Source organism: Salmo trutta, chromosome 38 (assembly GCF_901001165.1).
Source record: "Salmo trutta chromosome 38, fSalTru1.1, whole genome shotgun sequence".
Taxonomy (NCBI): Eukaryota; Metazoa; Chordata; class Actinopteri; order Salmoniformes; family Salmonidae; genus Salmo; species Salmo trutta.
The window spans coordinates 7,073,720-7,092,684 of record NC_042994.1 but is presented as its reverse complement, the minus strand read 5'-3'; the positions used below and the strand labels follow the sequence as shown (position 1 = coordinate 7,092,684).

The 18,965-nt window shown below is 44.0% G+C and overlaps 2 protein-coding genes across 8 annotated transcripts in view; one reads left to right on the top strand and one right to left on the bottom strand.

The window, feature by feature from the left end:
- LOC115178885 (myosin-11) overlaps positions 1 to 10,610 on the top strand; it is a 41,013-nt gene extending 30,403 nt beyond the window's left edge. For 2 of the 4 annotated variants that reach the window (XM_029740280.1, XM_029740282.1), the window contains 15 exons: positions 65 to 209; positions 525 to 731; positions 996 to 1,100; positions 1,315 to 1,467; positions 1,798 to 2,046; positions 2,367 to 2,579; positions 2,821 to 3,033; positions 3,179 to 3,340; positions 3,988 to 4,116; positions 4,220 to 4,308; positions 5,394 to 5,517; positions 6,992 to 7,117; positions 7,270 to 7,461; positions 7,589 to 7,761; positions 9,336 to 9,471. In XM_029740280.1, the coding sequence (XP_029596140.1) occupies positions 65 to 209; positions 525 to 731; positions 996 to 1,100; positions 1,315 to 1,467; positions 1,798 to 2,046; positions 2,367 to 2,579; positions 2,821 to 3,033; positions 3,179 to 3,340; positions 3,988 to 4,116; positions 4,220 to 4,308; positions 5,394 to 5,517; positions 6,992 to 7,117; positions 7,270 to 7,461; positions 7,589 to 7,761; positions 9,336 to 9,471 (2,416 nt within the window). Of the gene's footprint in view, positions 1 to 64; positions 210 to 524; positions 732 to 995; positions 1,101 to 1,314; positions 1,468 to 1,797; positions 2,047 to 2,366; positions 2,580 to 2,820; positions 3,034 to 3,178; positions 3,341 to 3,987; positions 4,117 to 4,219; positions 4,309 to 5,393; positions 5,518 to 6,991; positions 7,118 to 7,269; positions 7,462 to 7,588; positions 7,762 to 8,125; positions 8,165 to 9,335 lie in introns of all 4 variants that reach the window. The other 2 variants (XM_029740283.1, XM_029740281.1) reach the window with 2 other exon arrangements.
- A 62-nt stretch (positions 10,611 to 10,672) lies between these two features.
- Positions 10,673 to 18,952, bottom strand: LOC115178888 (nuclear distribution protein nudE homolog 1). Of its 4 annotated transcripts, none has more exons than XM_029740293.1 (8): positions 18,848 to 18,952; positions 18,286 to 18,420; positions 17,654 to 17,807; positions 17,059 to 17,207; positions 16,569 to 16,705; positions 15,692 to 15,859; positions 14,661 to 14,812; positions 10,673 to 12,613 (listed from the first exon to the last, which is right to left on the bottom strand). In XM_029740293.1, exons 2-8 carry the CDS (start codon positions 18,369 to 18,371, stop codon positions 12,308 to 12,310), a joined length of 1,152 nt encoding a protein of 383 aa, XP_029596153.1. In that variant the 5' UTR covers positions 18,372 to 18,420; positions 18,848 to 18,952; the 3' UTR covers positions 10,673 to 12,307. The 4 variants fall into 4 exon arrangements, with proteins under 4 accessions (XP_029596153.1, XP_029596152.1, XP_029596151.1 ...); XM_029740292.1 differs by having other exon boundaries at positions 18,810 to 18,951; XM_029740294.1 differs by adding an exon at positions 15,055 to 15,140 and having other exon boundaries at positions 12,298 to 12,613; positions 18,286 to 18,950.
- Between the last annotated feature and the right edge of the window lie 13 nt (positions 18,953 to 18,965).

The window sequence follows — 18,965 nt, the reverse complement described above, 5'->3', positions numbered from 1 at the left end:
CCATTCTTTCATCCATCCATCCATCCATCCATCCATCCATCCATCCATCCATCCATCTCTGCAGGGCGAAGAGAGAACAGGAGGTGACCCTGTTGAAGAAGGCCATGGACGACGAGGGTCGGACCCACGAGGCCCAGGTGCAGGAGATGAGACAGAAACACACCCAGGCCGTAGAGGAGCTCACAGAGCAGCTGGAGCAGTCCAAACGGGTAAGGAAATGTTGCTATACTGCAAGGCCTGTTCAAGTGCCCAAAGTTCTGTATCTGATTGTGTAACGTCATCACTGGCCAGATTTGACGTGACTCTGACTACATTCTGAAGCATATGATAACTTCATGTGTGCATGAATCCATCTTCCACAGAACAGGATACATTTTACCGTTCTGTTATGGAAGCTCTATGTATTAGCACTCTGGTTTCAGGATACGGAAAAATCCATATGTATTAGATGCTGTGTAGGCCTACCTACATTATACAGTATTTCCATTGACTGGTTGAATCCCCTTCCGCTCTGTGTCCCGCAGGTGAAGTCGAACCTGGACAAGGCCAAGCAGGCCCTGGAGAAGGAGACGTCGGAGCTGACGGTGGAGGTGCGCTCCCTGACCACGGCCAAACAGGACGTGGAGAACAAGAAGAGGAAGGTCGAAGGTCAGCTGAACGAGCTGCAGGCACGCTTCACCGACAGCGAGAAGCAGAAGGGCGAGCTGGGAGAGCGCTGCTCCAAGATCACTGTGAGTGACGACGATGAGTGGTCGCACAATGATGACATCATCACACAGAGCCCATATGGCCATAATTCATAAAATATGTGGACCTGCTGGAACACCCATAGACCCACACAGGGACCCTATTCTTTGTTCTTTGTAGAATATTAGTTATGTAGAATGACACACGATGCAATAGATTAATGGATGAAATGGTCCATAGATATAGAAGACAAGTTTCACTAGCTAGATGAGATACTGACTTAATATCCCATCTCTTTCTCTACACAGATTGAACTAGAGAGTGTCACCAACCTCCTGAATGAAGCCGAGGGGAAGAACATCAAGCTGAGCAAAGATGTCTCCACCCTCAGCGCCCAAGTCCAAGACACACAAGTACACACACAATACATCCTGTTTATTCTGTACTGCATATTCATGCAAGCTAACATTTCATTGTAAGTATATTTTAAGTGAGAAGTTACCAAAAGGACTCACTGTAACTGCTCTGTGTTGTTCAATGCTGGTTTATGATATCCTGTATGTAACACTTGTTGCTCATTGGTTGGCGTTTGATACTGAACTTTGACCTTGTCTCTGCCCTCCTCAGGAGCTGCTGGCTGAGGAGACCCGTCAGAAGCTGCAGTTCTCCACGAAGCTGCGTCAGATGGAGGACGACCGCAACAGTCTGCAGGAACAGCTGGAGGAGGAGGTGGAGGCCAAGAGGAACGTGGAGAGACACGTGTCCACCCTCAACATACAGGTCAGAGTTCACACACAGGGTCAGACACTGGAGTGAAACGGTAAAACCTAATTGAGATGGATACTGCATGTGAAGAGATCCATCTTGTTACCATTTCAAGTGGACATTTCCTGTGCGTTATGTTCCCAAAACATGAGATTGTAGTGGTCATTCGGAGTTAGCGTATGGGGACAGTCAAATACAGCATCCACTTAAAATGAAAACTAGCTGGAAATGAGAAGGTGTTCTCAGTCAACTAACCGGGTAAAATAACAGTTTAATGAACAAATAATGAAAACATGAAGAAAGTACATTTTATACACTTGTTTACACTTTTCCTTGTATCACCAGCTGTCAGACTCCAAGAAGAAGCTAGAAGAAATGGCCGGCAACAATGAGCTCCTGGAGGAGAGCAAGAAGCGTCTTCAGAGAGACCTGGAAGCGTCCAACACCCAGTTCGAGGAGAAGGCCTCTGCCTACGACAAGCTGGAGAAGACCAAGAACCGTCTGCAGCAGGAGCTAGAGGACATCCTCATGGACCTGGACAACCAGAGGACCGTCGTCTCCAACCTGGAGAAGAAGCAGAAGAAGTTCGACCAGGTCAGTCAACCAACCAACTGCAAAACTGGTCTACATACCATTATAAGGATGGAAATGACGCAATACCAACCAGTTTTGCCTGCTGGTACAACAGACATACCAAAATGGCTGACACTAATCAAAGCAATTGTGATGCATGTTATGTTAAAGATAAACAGGGTGTAGGAGAATGTAAATAAGGAGAAAATATTTACTTCAACCATGCAACAACAAAAAAAGACTTCTCTTTAACTACTTTCTCTGCCGTGTAAGTGAAATCACATTTATTTGGACTTGAAAGTCATCTGAACTTACCTTCTCCACTTCACTCTTTCTTCCAGATGTTAGCTGAGGAGAAGACCATCTCCAGTAAGTACGCTGATGAGAGGGACCGTGCTGAGGCAGAGGCCAGGGAGAAGGAGACCAAGGCTCTGTCTCTGGCACGTGCTCTGGAGGAGGCCCAGGACAGCAGGGAGGAGCTGGAGAGAGCCAACAAGTCCCTGAGGACTGAGATGGAAGACCTGGTCAGCTCTAAGGACGACGTGGGCAAGAGTGTGAGTGTGGACAATCAACTTCTCTGGAATCTATGGGCCAGTTTCCCAGGTACCGATCAAGCCTAGTCCTGGACTAAAAGGATCTTTCAATGGAGCCTCTTTCCATGGAGATTGCCTGATTTTTAATCCAGGACTAGGTTTAATCACCTTTTTTTAAATGGAAATATTCTTAAACAACCTATAGGTGGCAGGCATGTCCACAACCTTTTCTCACCCACCCACCCCTCCATCCCATCCGTAGGTCCATGAGTTGGAGAAGGGGAAGCGTGGGCTGGAGGCCCAGGTGGAGGAGATGAAGACCCAGCTGGAGGAGCTGGAGGACGAGCTGCAGGCTGCAGAGGACGCCAAGCTGCGTCTGGAGGTCAACATGCAGGCCCTGAAGGCCCAGTTCGAAAGGGACCTGGTGGGACGTGACGAGATGGGAGAGGAGAAGAAGAGACAGCTCATAAAGCAGGTAGGGGAAGAAGAAAAGCTGTAAAGAGGAAAAGCCACCATTTTGTTACACAGAAACACCATACTGACACACATTCACAGCAACAAATGATGTTGCTGAATTGAGCTTGTGCTCAGCCTTTGCTTTCTGTATGTGTGCTCCCCAGGTGCGCGAGTTGGAGACAGAGCTAGAGGACGAGAGGAAGCAGAGAGCCACGGCGGCAGCAGCCAAGAAGAAGCTGGAGGGAGATATGAAGGACCTGGAGGGACAGATTGAGATGTCCAACAAGGGACGCGACGAGGCCATTAAGCAGCTGCGCAAGATCCAGGTGAGTGGGAGTGAACGATGATACTGTAACACATTACCTTACAGTGATACTGTTATGTTTATGTAGCAGTATGACAGCCTATTCCTTATTTAGTCATATGTAGTATGTCATATGTAACTGACATTCATGGTGTAAAATGAATCCAGCTCGTGTGAGATTTGGCTATGGCTTTGACATAACACCTGTTAGGTTCTAAATAAACAGAGTAAAACGAATGGACAACTATGAAAAGCTCTAACCAAGTTTATTCACCCAATTGGTCAGACAGCTGAAAGGACAAAGACATATTTACACAAGCACTGGTATTTAAACCATCCTCCTATGCTGAGTCCCCTCCTTACACATCTGGACAGCCGATACGTCTCTGTTGCTAGAAAGGACTTTAGTGATGCCCAAATTCCTCACTCCTCCCCAACTCATGGCTGTCCTCTTGACTTGTACTAGACTGTAGCCCATACCCTTTCCATAGGATACCTGATGTCTATCAATAACATGTTCTGACAGAATGTAAACGTTCTGCATTCCCCTCTCTCCCTCAGTTCCATGAACAAGGATATTTCATATTTCAAGTTTAGAAGTCAGAACCCATCACACCTTATAAAGCATTATGAAAGCCTTATAATGTAATTATGTCATTCCATCTCCAGGCCCAGATGAAGGACTTCCAGAGGGAACTGGAAGATGCCCATGCAGCCAGAGAAGAGGTGCTGGGTACGGCCAAGGAGAGCGAGAGGAAGGCCAAGAGTCTGGAGGCTGAGCTCATGCAGATTCAGGAGGTAACGTAGCCTGGCTTACTGTAGATAGCATGGCAAAGTGTGAAATAACACTATTTCCTAAAAAATAGTGCACTACTTTTGACCAGAGTGCTATTGTGTGTAGGAGCTGGCTGCTGCTGAGAGGGCACGGAAACAAGCAGAGGCTGAGCGGGACGAGCTGTCCGACGAACTAGCCAGCAACACCTCTGGAAAGTAAGTAGAATCTTTACTAAATTAGTGTGACGTTAACAGCATTATAATGCCTCTTGTATTTCACAATTTTTACACAGTCAAATGAGTGGAATGAATTGGAAACAGTGACTTGAACGCAGCATTAGATGGTGGTATAGTGGATCATTGTGCAACTGAAACATTGTGTGGTAATGTAGTGGAGCATTCATTGTATGACTGAAACATTTTGTGGTAGTTTACATTTACGTCATTTAGCAGACGCTCTTATCCAGAGCGACTTACAAATTGGTGCATTCACCTTATGATATCCAGTGGAACAACCACTTTACAATGGTGCATCTATATTTTTTTTTGGGGGGGGGGGGGGGGGTTAGAAGGATTACTTAATCCTATCCCAGGTATTCCTTAAAGAGGTGGGGTTTCAGGTGTCTCCGGAAGGTGGTGATTGACTCCGCTGTCCTGGCGTCGTGAGGGAGCTTGTTCCACCATTGGGGTGCCAGAGCAGCGAACAGTTTTGACTGGGCTGAGCGGGAACTGTGCTTCCGCAGAGGTAGGGAGGCGAGCAGGCCAGAGGTGGATGAACGCAGTGCCCTTCTTTGGGTGTAGGGACTGATCAGAGCCTGAAGGTACGGAGGTGCCGTTCCCCTCACAGCTCCGTAGGCAAGCACCATGGTCTTGTAGCAGATGCGAGCTTCAACTGGAAGCCAGTGGAGTGTGCGGAGGAGTGGGGTGACGTGAGAGAACTTGGGAAGGTTGAACACCAGACAGGCTGCGGCGTTCTGGATGAGTTGTAGGCGTTTAATGGCACAGGCAGGGAGCCCCGCCAACAGCGAGTTGCAGTAATCCAGACGGGAGATGACAAGTGCCTGGATTAGAACCTGCGCCGCTTTCTGTGTGAGGCAGGGTCGTACTCTGCGAATGTTGTAGAGCATGAACCTACAGGATTGGGTCACCGCCTTGATGTTAGCAGAGAATGACAGGGTGTTGTCCAGGGTCACGACAAGGCTCTTAGCACTCTGGGAGGAGTGGAATGTTGTGATTGAAACATTGTGTGGTGGTGTCGTGGAACATTGTGTGACTGACTGTTTCCTGTGCGCTTTTTCCAGGTCAGCCCTGTCTGATGAAAAGCGTCGTTTGGAGGCTAAGATCTCCCAGCTGGAGGAGGAGCTGGAGGAAGAGAGCAGTAACATGGAGATCCTCAACGACAGATTGAGGAAGAGCACTCAACAGGTTAGACTGGCAGGATCCATCCTCCTAACGACCTCAAACACACTGTGACCACACCTTAAACACACTGTGACCTTAAACACACTGTGACCACACCTTAAACACACTGTGACCTTAAACACACTGTGACCACACCTTAAACACACTAGAACAGGGCTGTCCATCCCTCTTCCTGGAGATCTACTGCCCTGTGGGTTTTCAGTCCAACCCTCTTCCTGGAGATCTACTGCCCTGTGGGTTTTCAGTCCAACCCTCTTCCTGGAGATCTACTGCCCTGTGGGTTTTCAGTCCAACCCTCTTCCTGGAGATCTACTGCCCTGTGGGTTTTCAGTCCAACCCTCTTCCTGGAGATCTACTGCCCTGTGGGTTTTCAGTCCAACCATCTTCCTGGAGATCTACCGCCCTGTGGGTTTTCAGTCCAACCCTCTTCCTGGAGATCTACCGCCCTGTGGGTTTTCAGTCCAACCCTCTTCCTGGAGATCTACCGCCCTGTGGGTTTTCAGTCCAACCCTCTTCCTGGAGATCTACCGCCCTGTGGGTTTTCAGTCCAACCCTCTTCCTGGAGATCTACCGCCCTGTGGGTTTTCAGTCCAACCCTCTTCTTGGAGATCTACCGCCCTGTGGGTTTTCAGTCCAACCCTCTTCCTGGAGATCTACTGCCCTGTGGGTTTTCAGTCCAACCTAATTTAACACACCTGATTCAACTAATTAGCTGCTCAACAAGACCTTAAATAGCCGAATCAGATATGCTAAATTAGGGTTGGACTGAAAAACCTACAGGACAGTGGATATTTCCTTCCAGTTCTCTGCTGGAATGAATTGCAAAAATCGCTGAAGTTGGAGACATATCTCCCTCACTAACTTTAAACATGAGCTATCTGAGCAGCTTACCGATCACTGCAGCTCTACATAGCCCATCTGTAAATAGCCCATCCAATCTACCTACCTCATCCCCATATTCTTTGTATTTCCTTTTTTGCTCTTTTGCACACTAGTATTTCTACTTGCACATCATCATCTGCACATTTATCACTCCAGTGTTCATTTGCTAAATTGTAATTACTTCGCTACTATGGCCTATTTATTGCCTTACCACCTCACCCCATTTGCACACACTGTATAAAGACTTTTTTCTATTGTGTTATTGACTGTACGTTTGTTAATTCCATGTGTGTTGTTTGTGTCACACTGCTTTGCTTTATCTTGGCCAGGTCGCAGTTGTAAATGACTCTGGCCTACCTGGTTAAATAAAGGTGAAATAAAAAAATAAGGAAATCTCCAGGAAGAGGGTTGGGCAGCCCTGCACTAGAACCACAACTTGACCTTTTATCAGCCATGCTTTCAACCCTCATTGACCACCTCTTAGACACACATTGACCACCTCTTGGACGTACATTGACCATACCTTTAACCGTCAGTGACCAAGTTTTGAACTCACAGCGTCAGTGACCACATCTTGACCACTCTTCACACTCAGGTGGACCAGCTGAACAATGAGCTGCAGACTGAGCGCACCACCTCCCAGAAGAACGAGAGCGCCCGGCAGCAGATGGAGAGGCAGAACAAGGACCTAAAGGCCAAGCTGCAGGAGATGGAGAACCAGGTCAGAGTTAGTAGTAGATTTACGTAGATGTGACTACCTAGGGTTTCTCTCCATTGAAAAAATATTAAGTGTCCCTACTTTCCGGTCCATCTTAGTGGGCGTGTAGTGTACCGTTAAATTGTGGGGTATCGGTTTCTATCATCTCTGACCAGGTCAAGTCCAAGTTCAAGTCATCCATCACCGCCCTGGAGGCAAAGGTGGCTCAGTTGGAAGAGCAGGTGGAGCAGGAGAGCAGAGACAAGCAGGCCGTAGCCAAGGGCCTGCGCCAGAAGGACAAAAAGCTGAAAGATCTGATGATCCAGGTGGAGGACGAGAGGAAACAGGCCGAACAGTACAAGGAACAGGTATGCTGTTGTGTCATGCTGACACCAGTCTTATGAACACCCTCTTCTTCCTTTCTGCTAATGGCAGTGTTATGACACTTATGAACCCCCCCACCTTACTCCTCTCCTTTCCCCCTCCTCTCCCCAGGCAGAAAAGGGCAACACGCGGATGAAGCAGCTGAAGCGCCAGCTGGAGGAGTCGGAGGAGGAGTCTCAGCGCATCACGGCTGCGCGCAGGAAGCTGCAGAGGGAGCTGGATGAGTCCACCGAGGCTAACGATGCCATGAGCCGCGAGGTCAACTCCCTCAAGAGCAAACTCAGGTACAGTGTGACCCATGACCCCAGAGTCAGGGCGGTGTCTTTGGCAAGAGTCCCTGCTCCTGACCCCTCTCCTGTGTACTGTAGTTTCACTGTGCTCAAATCACTTGATAGAAAAGGATAACCCCACCCCAAATCAAGGCGGGTCCAATATATAACACTGAGTAGATTTACAACAACCACACTGACATTTCACACAATCAGCCATTTGCCAACCACAATTAAATCTTCTCCCAATGGGCAAATGAGCATAAAGCACCCTTTTGGGGCTTGCAGATAACAAGTTGAACACTGTACTACAGTATATGTTTCCAACATCATGGCGAGTCCTCTGGAAATCAAAGCCTTTCTTGAATCTTTATTGCAGAGGCAACCCAATCCCAGAACCCAAGGAGTAACGTAGCAGGTACCTCTGCGCTCAGACGTTTATCACCATTTCATTTTAACTTTCCATAACTTACCCCATGCACTCTTGTCCAACTGACTGTGCCATTTCTCCGCCTGAAAGAGTGAAATATGGTTTATCGGTCAATATCTTCAATGGAGCTCCTCTGATAGAGCTCATAGTCTGAAACAGTGCAAGAAAAGTGTATTGCACTTCCATTGTGTTCTTTCTACAACTGGTGACCATATTTTTCTCCATGCTTGGTTTAGTTGCCCTAAACCAAACTCATTTCTCTGTGTCTGTCTAGCCTGGTTCCAGATCTGTTTGTGCTGTCTTGCCAAATCCTATGGTCTCCGGTGCCCATCGGAGTTGACAATACAGCACAAACAGTTCTGGGACCAGACTAGAGTTTGTCTAGACAGGAGTCAAATGAGTTAAAGATATAACCGGCCGGTGTGCAGCGTGCCTACTGTTACTATAACATCTCACTCATTCTGCATTTCAGCGATGCCATTTAATCTTCCTCGTGTTCAACACGAGTGTTTTTTACCCAAGTCTAACAAAACGTAATAGACGAGTTACATGAAATGATGTAGTTTGAACTTAATAGACCATTGTAGTCCCACTTTAAACAAAGTACAACTTATAAAGGCTTTATATAGCATGCAAAAGGCCTCATAAGAACCACAAAGGCTTCATAAATCATCTATAAGCCTATAAGCATCTATGTCATACTCTATAAATGGTGATGTGACAACCAGAGTAGGGTGAATTGCCAAATGTGACATAACGTGCTGTTTATACACCATTTATATTATGACGTATGCTCACAGATGATTTGTGAAATATTTATGTAGTGCTTATGAAGCCTTTTATGTATGCTATATAAAGCGGGACCATTATTGTAATAAGATGTCAATACTTTATTAATAGTGACGATCACAACTGGTCTGGTAGGTATTGTTAGACATCCATTTTAACTTGTTAAAACAAAAAGGTGGATAAAGGCAGAGTGATATACAGACGCAGACAATGGGAGCAAAAAGTCCTCCAACATTGTCCTGAGGTTACCAGGAAACCTAGACTGGTCTTGCCCATAGCTCGTCTCATCTGTGTGTTTGTGTGTTTGTATGTGTGTCCTGTGTCTGTGTGTCTTGCATCGGTGCTGTCTGTCTGTCTGTCTATGTTTCAGGCGCGGGACCGAGCCCTCCTTCAGCAGCGCACCGCGCCGTGTCGGGGGCAGTGCCCGGAGAGGGGTCATCGATGACGCGTCGGAAGAAGACGGGGACTCACAGGGGGACTACAACGGAACAAAGTCTGTTGAGTAGAAGAGCCCAAAACCATCCAATTAAATTCAGTATTACAAGCATCCAACCAATCAGACTCAGTATTACTGTCTGGGACCTGCTTTACCAAAGAACACACAAGTGACTTCAACCTTACTTTCTTTCATATCACTTCCAAATATGATTCTCTATAATCAGTCACATATCGACTGCCTTCTCGTTCAGAGCACATAAGGCTTCACAATTCAAAACAGACAAAATGGAGGCATAAGAGACAAAGGCGTAATAATTAATTTTGTTTAATTTTAGTGCCTGGGATGTTAGTGTGATTTGTTCTTTTGCTACACTGTTTTGTACGGCACTGAATTACTTGTCCCTACGATACTTCCTTAGCATAATGTTGTACCCCTCGAAGGTACGTAGGTTACATGTTGTTCCTTATACTCCTTTCATCTGGAAGGATAAATCCAGGTGTTACTATTCGTCACTTTAAATCCTAATTAATTATAGGCATCACATTGTATTTCTAGATTTATACATCTAGCAGTCATGTAAATCTATAATTCTATTTCTATGACATTGACTTGTCCCGTCTTCTACACTGCTGTTGACTTTTAAGATCGTTATAGAAGGTCAATGTATACTATGACAAATGGTATACCCACCTAGCTAAAAAATAACTGATGTAGTCCAAGTGTATTTTGTTTGTATTCAGAATAGCTGCCCCAATATTGGCGCACGGTTGCAACCGTTCTGATTTGTCTGTGGTAAGGACAGTGAATTGACCATATATATTTCATACTTTGAATATTTTTTCTGACTGTCAAGTATGGGTAGCAGAACACCGTCCTACTTTTAGAAACCGAAACCAGTCACCCCTTTCTCCTACATATTCCTCTCAGACTTTTCTTGTTCCTAAAGTCTAATATACATATAGTATCAACAAGACAGGTACTTTTTCAGTTGTGTACCTTGCCAAGTAGAATATCATCATACCATCAAGGCCATTTTGTGTATGTCCAGATGCATATTCAACAAAAATATATTTTAGTTTTTCCCGCCACTGGTCACCTTTACAACAATGTTTTGTCTTGTTTTTCCTCAATTGACGTTTACATGCCACTTCTTCAAATCTATAAATTGTGGAACCACCTGCACAATAAATGAGAGTGAAAAAGTAACCCTATTCATCTACTATATGTCTGTCTCCACATCCTGAATGATATTGTCAAAAGCATGTTTAGAATGTTCATTTTATGTGTTCATTTTGATACAAAAAGGATTGCAAACCAACAGGTCAAAAGGTAGAGCACCTCAGGTGCATACATTTCAATGTAAATCCAGACAGAAGTTAGTATGTTAGTAACACACCCACAAACGGTTGCCAACGGTTACATGTACAGTTGTAAAAGAAGCTCTACAAACGGTACTTCCTGGTCCTTAGTTCATACACAACAGCAGAGTACTTACATAAGAACAGCTGCTGTAACAGAGTTGTTTTGTAGACATATTATCCTGGTCTCAAATCTGTGTTCTAACCAACTCCTTTACCACGAACATGACAGGGGAATTGGATAAAGCACATATGGATGAAACCAATGATATATTCACATTGTTTAGTAAGTACAAACGTTCCATCTGTTGTTGAGTAGTAACATGCCCTACGGTGATATCTGTCCTTGAGATCGGACTATTGCTCCTCATTGGAAAGACATAAAAGGCTAAAACATTTTAAACAGTACGTAATGAATTCACATATCCACCAGAACTCATATGTCCAGCATTAACAGTAACCAAGGCATCATCTATAATGGTTTTGGAAATGTAGTATGAACTGTGCTTTCTCAAAACCCTATTCTGTCAAATCTATTATTGCTATTTTGTCATCTTTGATAGCTCCCTGATCTGATAAAAGATCAGTCTTTTGACAGGAATTCTGGGTTGACTGTCCTGCTCAAACTGAACCAAAGCTGGCTTTAGGCCACTTCCTATTAGAAACATCTGTAATATAGATTCTATACATTCAGCAGTGCAGTGGTGCCCCCTAACTCTCCAACTCATAAAAAACGAACTACAAATGGAGAGAAAAAAAATCTAAAACTTAAACACTGAAGAAATGGCAACTTTATCAACTGTGGTAACAAAGAAATGTCTTTGCCAAAGACATAGATTACATTTTAGATTCTCAGAAGTTAACTCGATGTACTTTCTCTGTTCCTATATCTTGCCTACCTTAAAACATTCTGCAAATGCATGACCGGGTAGTGGCTAGCTAGTCTGTGCATTTCTCACAGATAATACTTTTTCAAGTTACCAGGTAGAATACCTTTAAAAGAAAGTATATTAATAAACCATTGCTTTTAACTTAAACATTGACCTGTAAAGTAGTAGTACCCATAAACTTCATACCATCCTTAGCTTTTACAGCAGATGACAACAACACAGCACAAAGAAAGGAATAATACACATTCTCCAAAAGGTGTAACTAGCCTAACTTACCATCTCCGGGCACTTTACACGTATAGCCTCTAAGCACATATGTGGCTTAGCTACGAACGGACATATCAGAGTTAGACATACAGAAGGAACCATGACTAGGCAAAACTTACATGTGGAGGTGATATTGATAAAAGGCAGCAATGCTAAATGCTAACACCACCAGCTGTCGACCAACTTCACTCTTCTGCTACAGTTGGCACACCAAGAATCCAAGATGGAGTCCAATCAGAGAATGTGGGTACAAGAAGGACCGGGTGTGAGGTAAGGGGGGGTTAGTGGCATAGTAGCAGGACTTGGGTTCAGAGGTCAAGGGATCAGCAGGAGGACATGCAGTGGGGTCAAGGAATCCTCACTTCTGTTATTCATTCATAAAATAAAACTAGCGTAGCATCATGATGCGGCGGTTCTTAGCAGAGTCCATGCAGCAAATAAGTTGATAGAGGGAGCGGCTTCCTGGTTCGTAGTTTGACTGAGGGGGGAGGATGTTCAGCTGGTAGTGTAGTGAGAGGGGGACACAGTTTAAAGCCCTACTGATGGGTAGTACAGTCTGGTGCAGGGGTGTGGAGGGGGGCAGGGGAGGCCCTCGTTTCATAGCAGGATCTTGACTCCCCCCGATGGTGACTGGGAGCCGTGGGAGGAGACCCCCCGAGGAGGCGCAGGTCCAAACTCTAACCGCTTCACCAAACTGAAAGACAGAACATCTACCATGATGAGTAACACGTAAATGAAGAAGTTAATTTTAATATAGAACATCAGACAGAATGTTATGAGCAACAGGAACCAGAACAACAGATCCCACCCAGTTCATGTTCATTAGTTGTAGGATACTTAGTTGATTTCTCAGACCAGTATAAGTCTAAATGGAGAGTAAAGTACTTTTTAGTCCAGATGTCTGGCTATCTTGAGATGAATGCACTAGCTGTGGGTCACCCTGGATGGGAGAATCTGTTAAATGTTGTGCCATGTACACCGAGTATACAGACGTGGCCAAAAGTTTTGAGAATGACACAAATATTACTTCTCCCAACCATCCAGGAAAAGTTTGGTGACAAACAATGCCTTTTCCAGCATGATGGCACACCTTGCCATAAGGCAAAAGTGATAACTAAGTGGCTCGGGGAACAAAACATAGATATTTTGGGTCCATGGCCAGGAAACTCCCCAGACCTTAATCCCATTGAGAACTTGTGGTCAATCCTCAAGAGGCAGGTGGACAAACAAAAACCTGCAAATTCTGACAAACTCCAAGCATTGATTATGCAAGAATGGGCTGCCATCAGTCAGGATGTGGCCCAGAAGTTAATTGACAGCATGCCAGGGCGGATTGCAGAGGTCTTGAAAAAGAAGGGTCAACACTGCAAATATTGACTCTTTGCATCAACTTCATGTAATTGTCAATAAAATCCTTTGACGCTTGTAATTATACTTCAGTATTCCATAGTAACATCTGACAAAAATATCTAAAGACACTGAAGCAGCAAACTTTGTGGAAATTAATATTTGTGTCATTCTCAAAACATTAACAACACCTGCTCTTTCCATGACAGACTGACCAGGTGAAAGCTATGATCCTTTTTGATGTCACTTGTTGAATCCACTTCGATCAGTGTAGATGAAGGGGGGAGGAGATGGCTTAAAAAAATAATTATTTAACATTTGAGACATGGATTGTGTATGTGTGCCATTCAGAGGTTGAATGGGCAAGACAAAATATTTTTAAATTTTCACCTAAAATGACATACCCAAATCTAACTGTCTGTAGCTCAGGAACCTGCAAATTCTGATACCATTTGAAAGGAAACACTTTAAAGTTTGTGAAAATGTTAATTTAATGTAGGAGAATATAACACATTAGATCTTGTAAAAGATAACGCAAAGAAAAAAACATGAGTTTTTTTGTATTTTTTTTAAATGCAAGAGAAACGCCATAATGTATTGTCAGCCCAGGCTCAATTTAGTGTATGTGCAAAATTTTAGACTGACCCAATGAACCATTGCATTTCTATTCAAAATGTTGTATCAAGACTGCCCATAACTGTGCACTCTCCTCAAACAATAGCATGGTATTATTTCACTGTAATTGCTACTGTAAATTGGACAGCGCAGTTAGCTTAAATTCTTGTTAATCTTTCTGCCAATATCAGATATGTCTATGTCCTGGGAAATGTTCTTGTAACTTACAACCTCATGCTAATCACATTAGCCTACGTTAGCTCAACCGTCCCACAGGGGACCCACCGATCCTGTAGAGGTGTTTAAGTGCCTTTGCACGGGGTATGGTAGTAGGTGCCAGGCGTACCGGTTTGTGTCAAGAACTGCAATGCTACTGGGTTTTTCACATTCAACAGTTTACTGTGTGTATCAATAATGGTCCACCACTCAAAGGACATCCAGACAACTTGACACAACTGTGGGAAGCATTGGAATCAACATGGGCCAGCATCCCTGTGGAACGCTTTCAACACCTTGTAGGGTCCATGCCCCAACGAATTGAGGCTGTTCTGAGGGCGGGGGGTGCAGAAGGTATTCCTAATGTTTGGTATACTCAGTGTATGTTATGCATTTTATTTGTTGTGTTTCGATTTCTGTTTGGACCCCAGGAAGTGTCCACTGCCTCGGCAGCAGCTAATTGGGAATCCTAATAAATACTACTACTAAGAAAGCTGAATCTAGATACACACGAGACAGAAATATATATAAAATATATGATTTTCCCATAGTGACCCATTTACCTGTCGTAGTGTGGAGGGCTCATGCTGCAGGCCTGGATCTCTGTGCCCCCCTCTATAGCAGAGGGGGTACCGGGACATGACGGAAGAGCTGGTCTTTTTGGCGACGTGTCGTATACTAAGTCTCGACAAGACGCCAACTTGGACTCCAGGTTCTAGAGCAACCAAGAGGGGAAAGAAGTTGTATTACAGTCTCTGAGATCATCATAGACACAGAAACGGAGATATGTTAAAAAGGAAAATTCCAAACAAATACCAAAAGATCGTTTTTGTATGGAGTTTTCATTTAAGTCATTAAATTAGAGTTCTATTTTATTCTATACATCATTGAAGGTTCATGGTGATGTTATGAGGGTGGTATTAAATGCATAGGTCCTACTAAGACAATGTTTCTTACCCCGACTTTTCTTAGGAGCTCCCCGACGATGTTGAGTGCAGATATGCGAGCCGACGTAGTCAGGGGAGTTCCTGTTAGGTTATCCCCTAAACACAAACACATTACATTTAGCACATATCACAACATCAAACTACAGCTACTCAGGCACAGGGTTTATAAAGCCAGAGGCGCAACATCGCAAGACATTCCCGGAACGCTTGCAAAACAGACCAGGCCAGGGTTTGGTGGAAAATTCTTCTTTAGTTGTAAATTTTCTCAATCTAAATGCACAACCATGATTGGAGCCAGTGTCTTAAGTAGTTGAACATGTTATTACTCCAACCTCGTGAAAGTGACAAGTTTTCATTTTCGTCAAAAACAACTTTATATCAAAGGATTGCCATTGATTTGACGGCATGCTCACGCGCCGTTAAACCCGATGACGTGTTTCTACGCACGAGCTTAGCTAGCCAACGTCGCCATGACACCGCCTACAAGTGTGATCGGGGATTTCTATTAGAAAAGCATTTTTAGCCTATCTATCTTCATACTGTACTGTCTTTGACTAAGAGATTTACTAGCATTCCACCATAATTAAATAAATAATATTTTTTTAAATTAGGATGAAGTCATATGTCATTATTACAGTTTAACCCACCTCGACGAATGCTTGAGGCTGGGGTTCCTGGGAATGTACCAAGTGGTTTGGAGGGGGTGGTCGGTATGGTGGAGCGTGACGATGATTCGGTCCTGTCTTTCTCTTTAGAGAGGCTACTGGGGGGGCGTCGCTCCTGGACCTGCTGTACAGCTAGCTCCTGTCGTAAATCTGCCCAACACAGAGAGAAGAGACAACAGATCAGATCTCAATACTGAGGACATTTGTGACATTGATACTACAGTACAAATATGGAAAAAGTAAATCCAAGTAATCACTAATACACAATGGAAGTCCCACCTACTTCCTGGTTCAAGTTTTGAATGGGCTTCAAGCTTATATATCAAATTCATGAAAACGTGATCATTTAAGATACTGTACATGTAAAGTTATATTCGTATTTGTGGATTAATTTACTTTTAACTGATGTCTTTCATGAAGGTTGTCGATTGCGTTTTTCCTCCGTAATCAAAAACCTTCATAAAAGGCACTGGGTAAAGGTACATTAATTCACAAATACAATTACAGTAAATATCTTAAAATGACCCCATTTTCATGATTATGATGATATATAAGCTTGAAGACCATCAAAAAAAACAGTACGGGACTTGAACCAGGAAGTAGGCAGGACTTTTATAGCTGTAAATTCTACACATAATGCCAAACTCGTAATCTCACATTCGCTCTGCTTACTTTTTGAGGAATACATTGGGCAAGGCTGGATCAACCTTATATTACAATGTCAGTTAGTCAACTATCAAATTGCACATATTTTCAAAACTGGTAACTAAATCTGGCAAAATCAGCAGTTCTTGATTAGAACATGAAATGAAAACCCTTATTGTTTCACTGACCCCCCCCCCCCTTTACACACACAAACCTCTGGCCTCATCCTTTAGTCTCTGGACAGACTCCAGAAGGTTCTCCTTTTCGTCCAGCTCACTCTCCAGGAAGGCGTTCCTCTCGATCACGTGGTTCATCCTCTGCTCAAAGTCCTCCAGGGACATGATGGTCGCCCTGTGAGACAGGACATTGGTCAGTCAGTTACTATGGTTACATCTTAAATGACATCCTATCCTCCAGGGTGAGTGGAAGGACAGACATGGTTGAATCTGTATGTAGGCCTATGAAGTTTGTGACAAAATGGGTACACATTGGTTGGACACATTGTCAAGACACACACCAATCTCATTAGGGTGATTGGATAAAGAAGTGTCAGACAGACACTTCAGAATTACAATACAATGACAACCCAGCAGAGACAGGCTTTTTTACATAGTTATTGAAAGTCCCTCATCAACATAACAACAGTCAGTGTCATTACGCCACAATAATAACAACCAAGTCGAGGTCAAAGTGTCTAGACTGACCTCTTGGCCCTCTCCAGGTCGTCGTTGGACTGCTCCAGCTCTCTGATGTACTTCTGGAGTTGGTCCTTGACCGCTGTGGTCTCTTCCAGGTCTCCCTCCAACATTGAGATCTGCCTAAACGCTTCAGAGTGCTGCGCCTCGTACTTCTCCTGCAAAAACACAGAACACTTCTTTTTGATGCATGTCTGCTCATTTGTGGTCTTAGATGTTCTCCCTTCACGGGCTTGTCCTTGACTGTCCCCCAGACCCCAGAAATGAAGGCTTTTAGCACAATCAAATATTCAATGACTTTAACCTTCCCTCTGGACTCAACAGTATAAATAGTTGCTCAGAAGTCAGCTGCTCCGTGGTAATGAACACACAGGGCCTCTGGTGATGGTGGCTATGATTTAGTGATGCTAGAGTGACCGTGTGTGTACTATTAGACAACTCAAGACACAGAAGGCGCTTTGAAGTCTACTAAAACATACAGAATATGGAGCCCAACCTTTAAGTCATGGGATGCAGAGTATACGAGATAATATGACGTGGTGATGCAAGACTACAGAATATGAGTAGTGTTGGCCTTGACAATACAGGTGTTCTAGGTTCTAACCTGGATGTTCTCCAGTTCCATGCGTAGCCGGTTGTTGTTGGACAGTAGTTCTCTGTTCCGTGCTTCACACTGCTTCAGCTCAGTCTCCAGCTCTGCCTCATAGTCCCTACTCATTTGCTGGAACTCCTGCAACTCCTCCTGTGCCTCCTCAGCCCTGGACACAAACACACGTCAAAAACACATCTAACCTTCATAGCTAAACTATGTAGAAGGAAATCGCCACTGAATTCTGATCTAGGATTAGATTCCATTTGTTCGCTGTTACTGGGTGAAGTTAGGATGGTCATGGCTAGAAGGGATCCAGCTTTTGTCAAATTAACATCAGATTTGACTTTTTGTAGCAGGTTAGGAGAACTTACACAGCAAGTTAGGAGAAATTTCTTAAAGTTGGAAAAGGTTTAGGGTTAGCTAAACACACACACAAAAAAATACACTTTTGACGTTAATTTGACAAAAGCTGGATCCCTTCTAGCCATGACCGTTTAGGATTGATATATGGTAAACTTCCTAGATATACACTTACGGACAACTTCAGAGATACAGATTCGGATTGTTTCACTTCTATCCATTATCCACATATCTAGGACAACCAGTTCGGCTGCTAGCTACCAACCATTGGTAGAATTCCTTACCTTTGCTGGTGTTTGTCTGACTGCTCCTTCCAGAAACTCAGCCCTTCTTCTATTGACCCAAATTTGGGCGTCTTGGGCTCCCCCATGTCTAACGTTACAGCTGACTCTATGGTTTCACAAAACCTAGTAAAACATCTAAAGTAAAGAAGGAACATGGCACTGGTCATGTTGAGGCAGGCTCTTGTTTGTCTAGTTAGCTAGCTATGGAGATCAATTAACCATGCAATGGAATGCATGATGCTTGCATGCATGTTGATACTTAACAGTTAGCCCAGTAGGGTTAGCTAGGTAACGTTAGACACTTGATAGCTAACTGTATGTTTTTTGGAATGTCCAGTTTGATCAGATAACTATTCAGTTACTTTAGCTAGCCTATTCAATAAATACATTAATATGTTGGCTAGCTAACTAGCTAGTTTAGCGACATCACAACCGTTACGTGAATAACATATAAACTGTTGTGCGATACACGATAGTGAAGATTTACGACTTTCAGAGAGTAAAATATACGGCAGAATGCTTACCTGAACGCTGATAGCTAAGAACATGTAATATTACCTACCGAGCTAACAGTAGATCAATAACATAGATAGCAAACCGCTATCAGGAAATAAACTGCCCTTCTACCCAAATCCAAACGATTACATCCCCGCGTTTACAGCACGCCATTGGTGGATTGA

Bases quoted from the DNA above. Each gene is read 5' to 3' on its own strand.
- LOC115178888 (XM_029740291.1), bottom strand. From the start codon at position 18,452: ATGACCAGTGCCATGTTCCTTCTTTACTTTAGATGTTTTACTAGGTTT. The intron at 17,808-18,285 runs GTAAGGAATTCT...GTTTGTGTCCAG, and splicing joins TCAGACAAACACCAGCAAAG to GGCTGAGGAGGCACAGGAGG. The intron at 14,813-15,691 runs GTGGGTTAAACT...TGGTTGCTCTAG, and splicing joins AGCCTCAAGCATTCGTCGAG to AACCTGGAGTCCAAGTTGGC.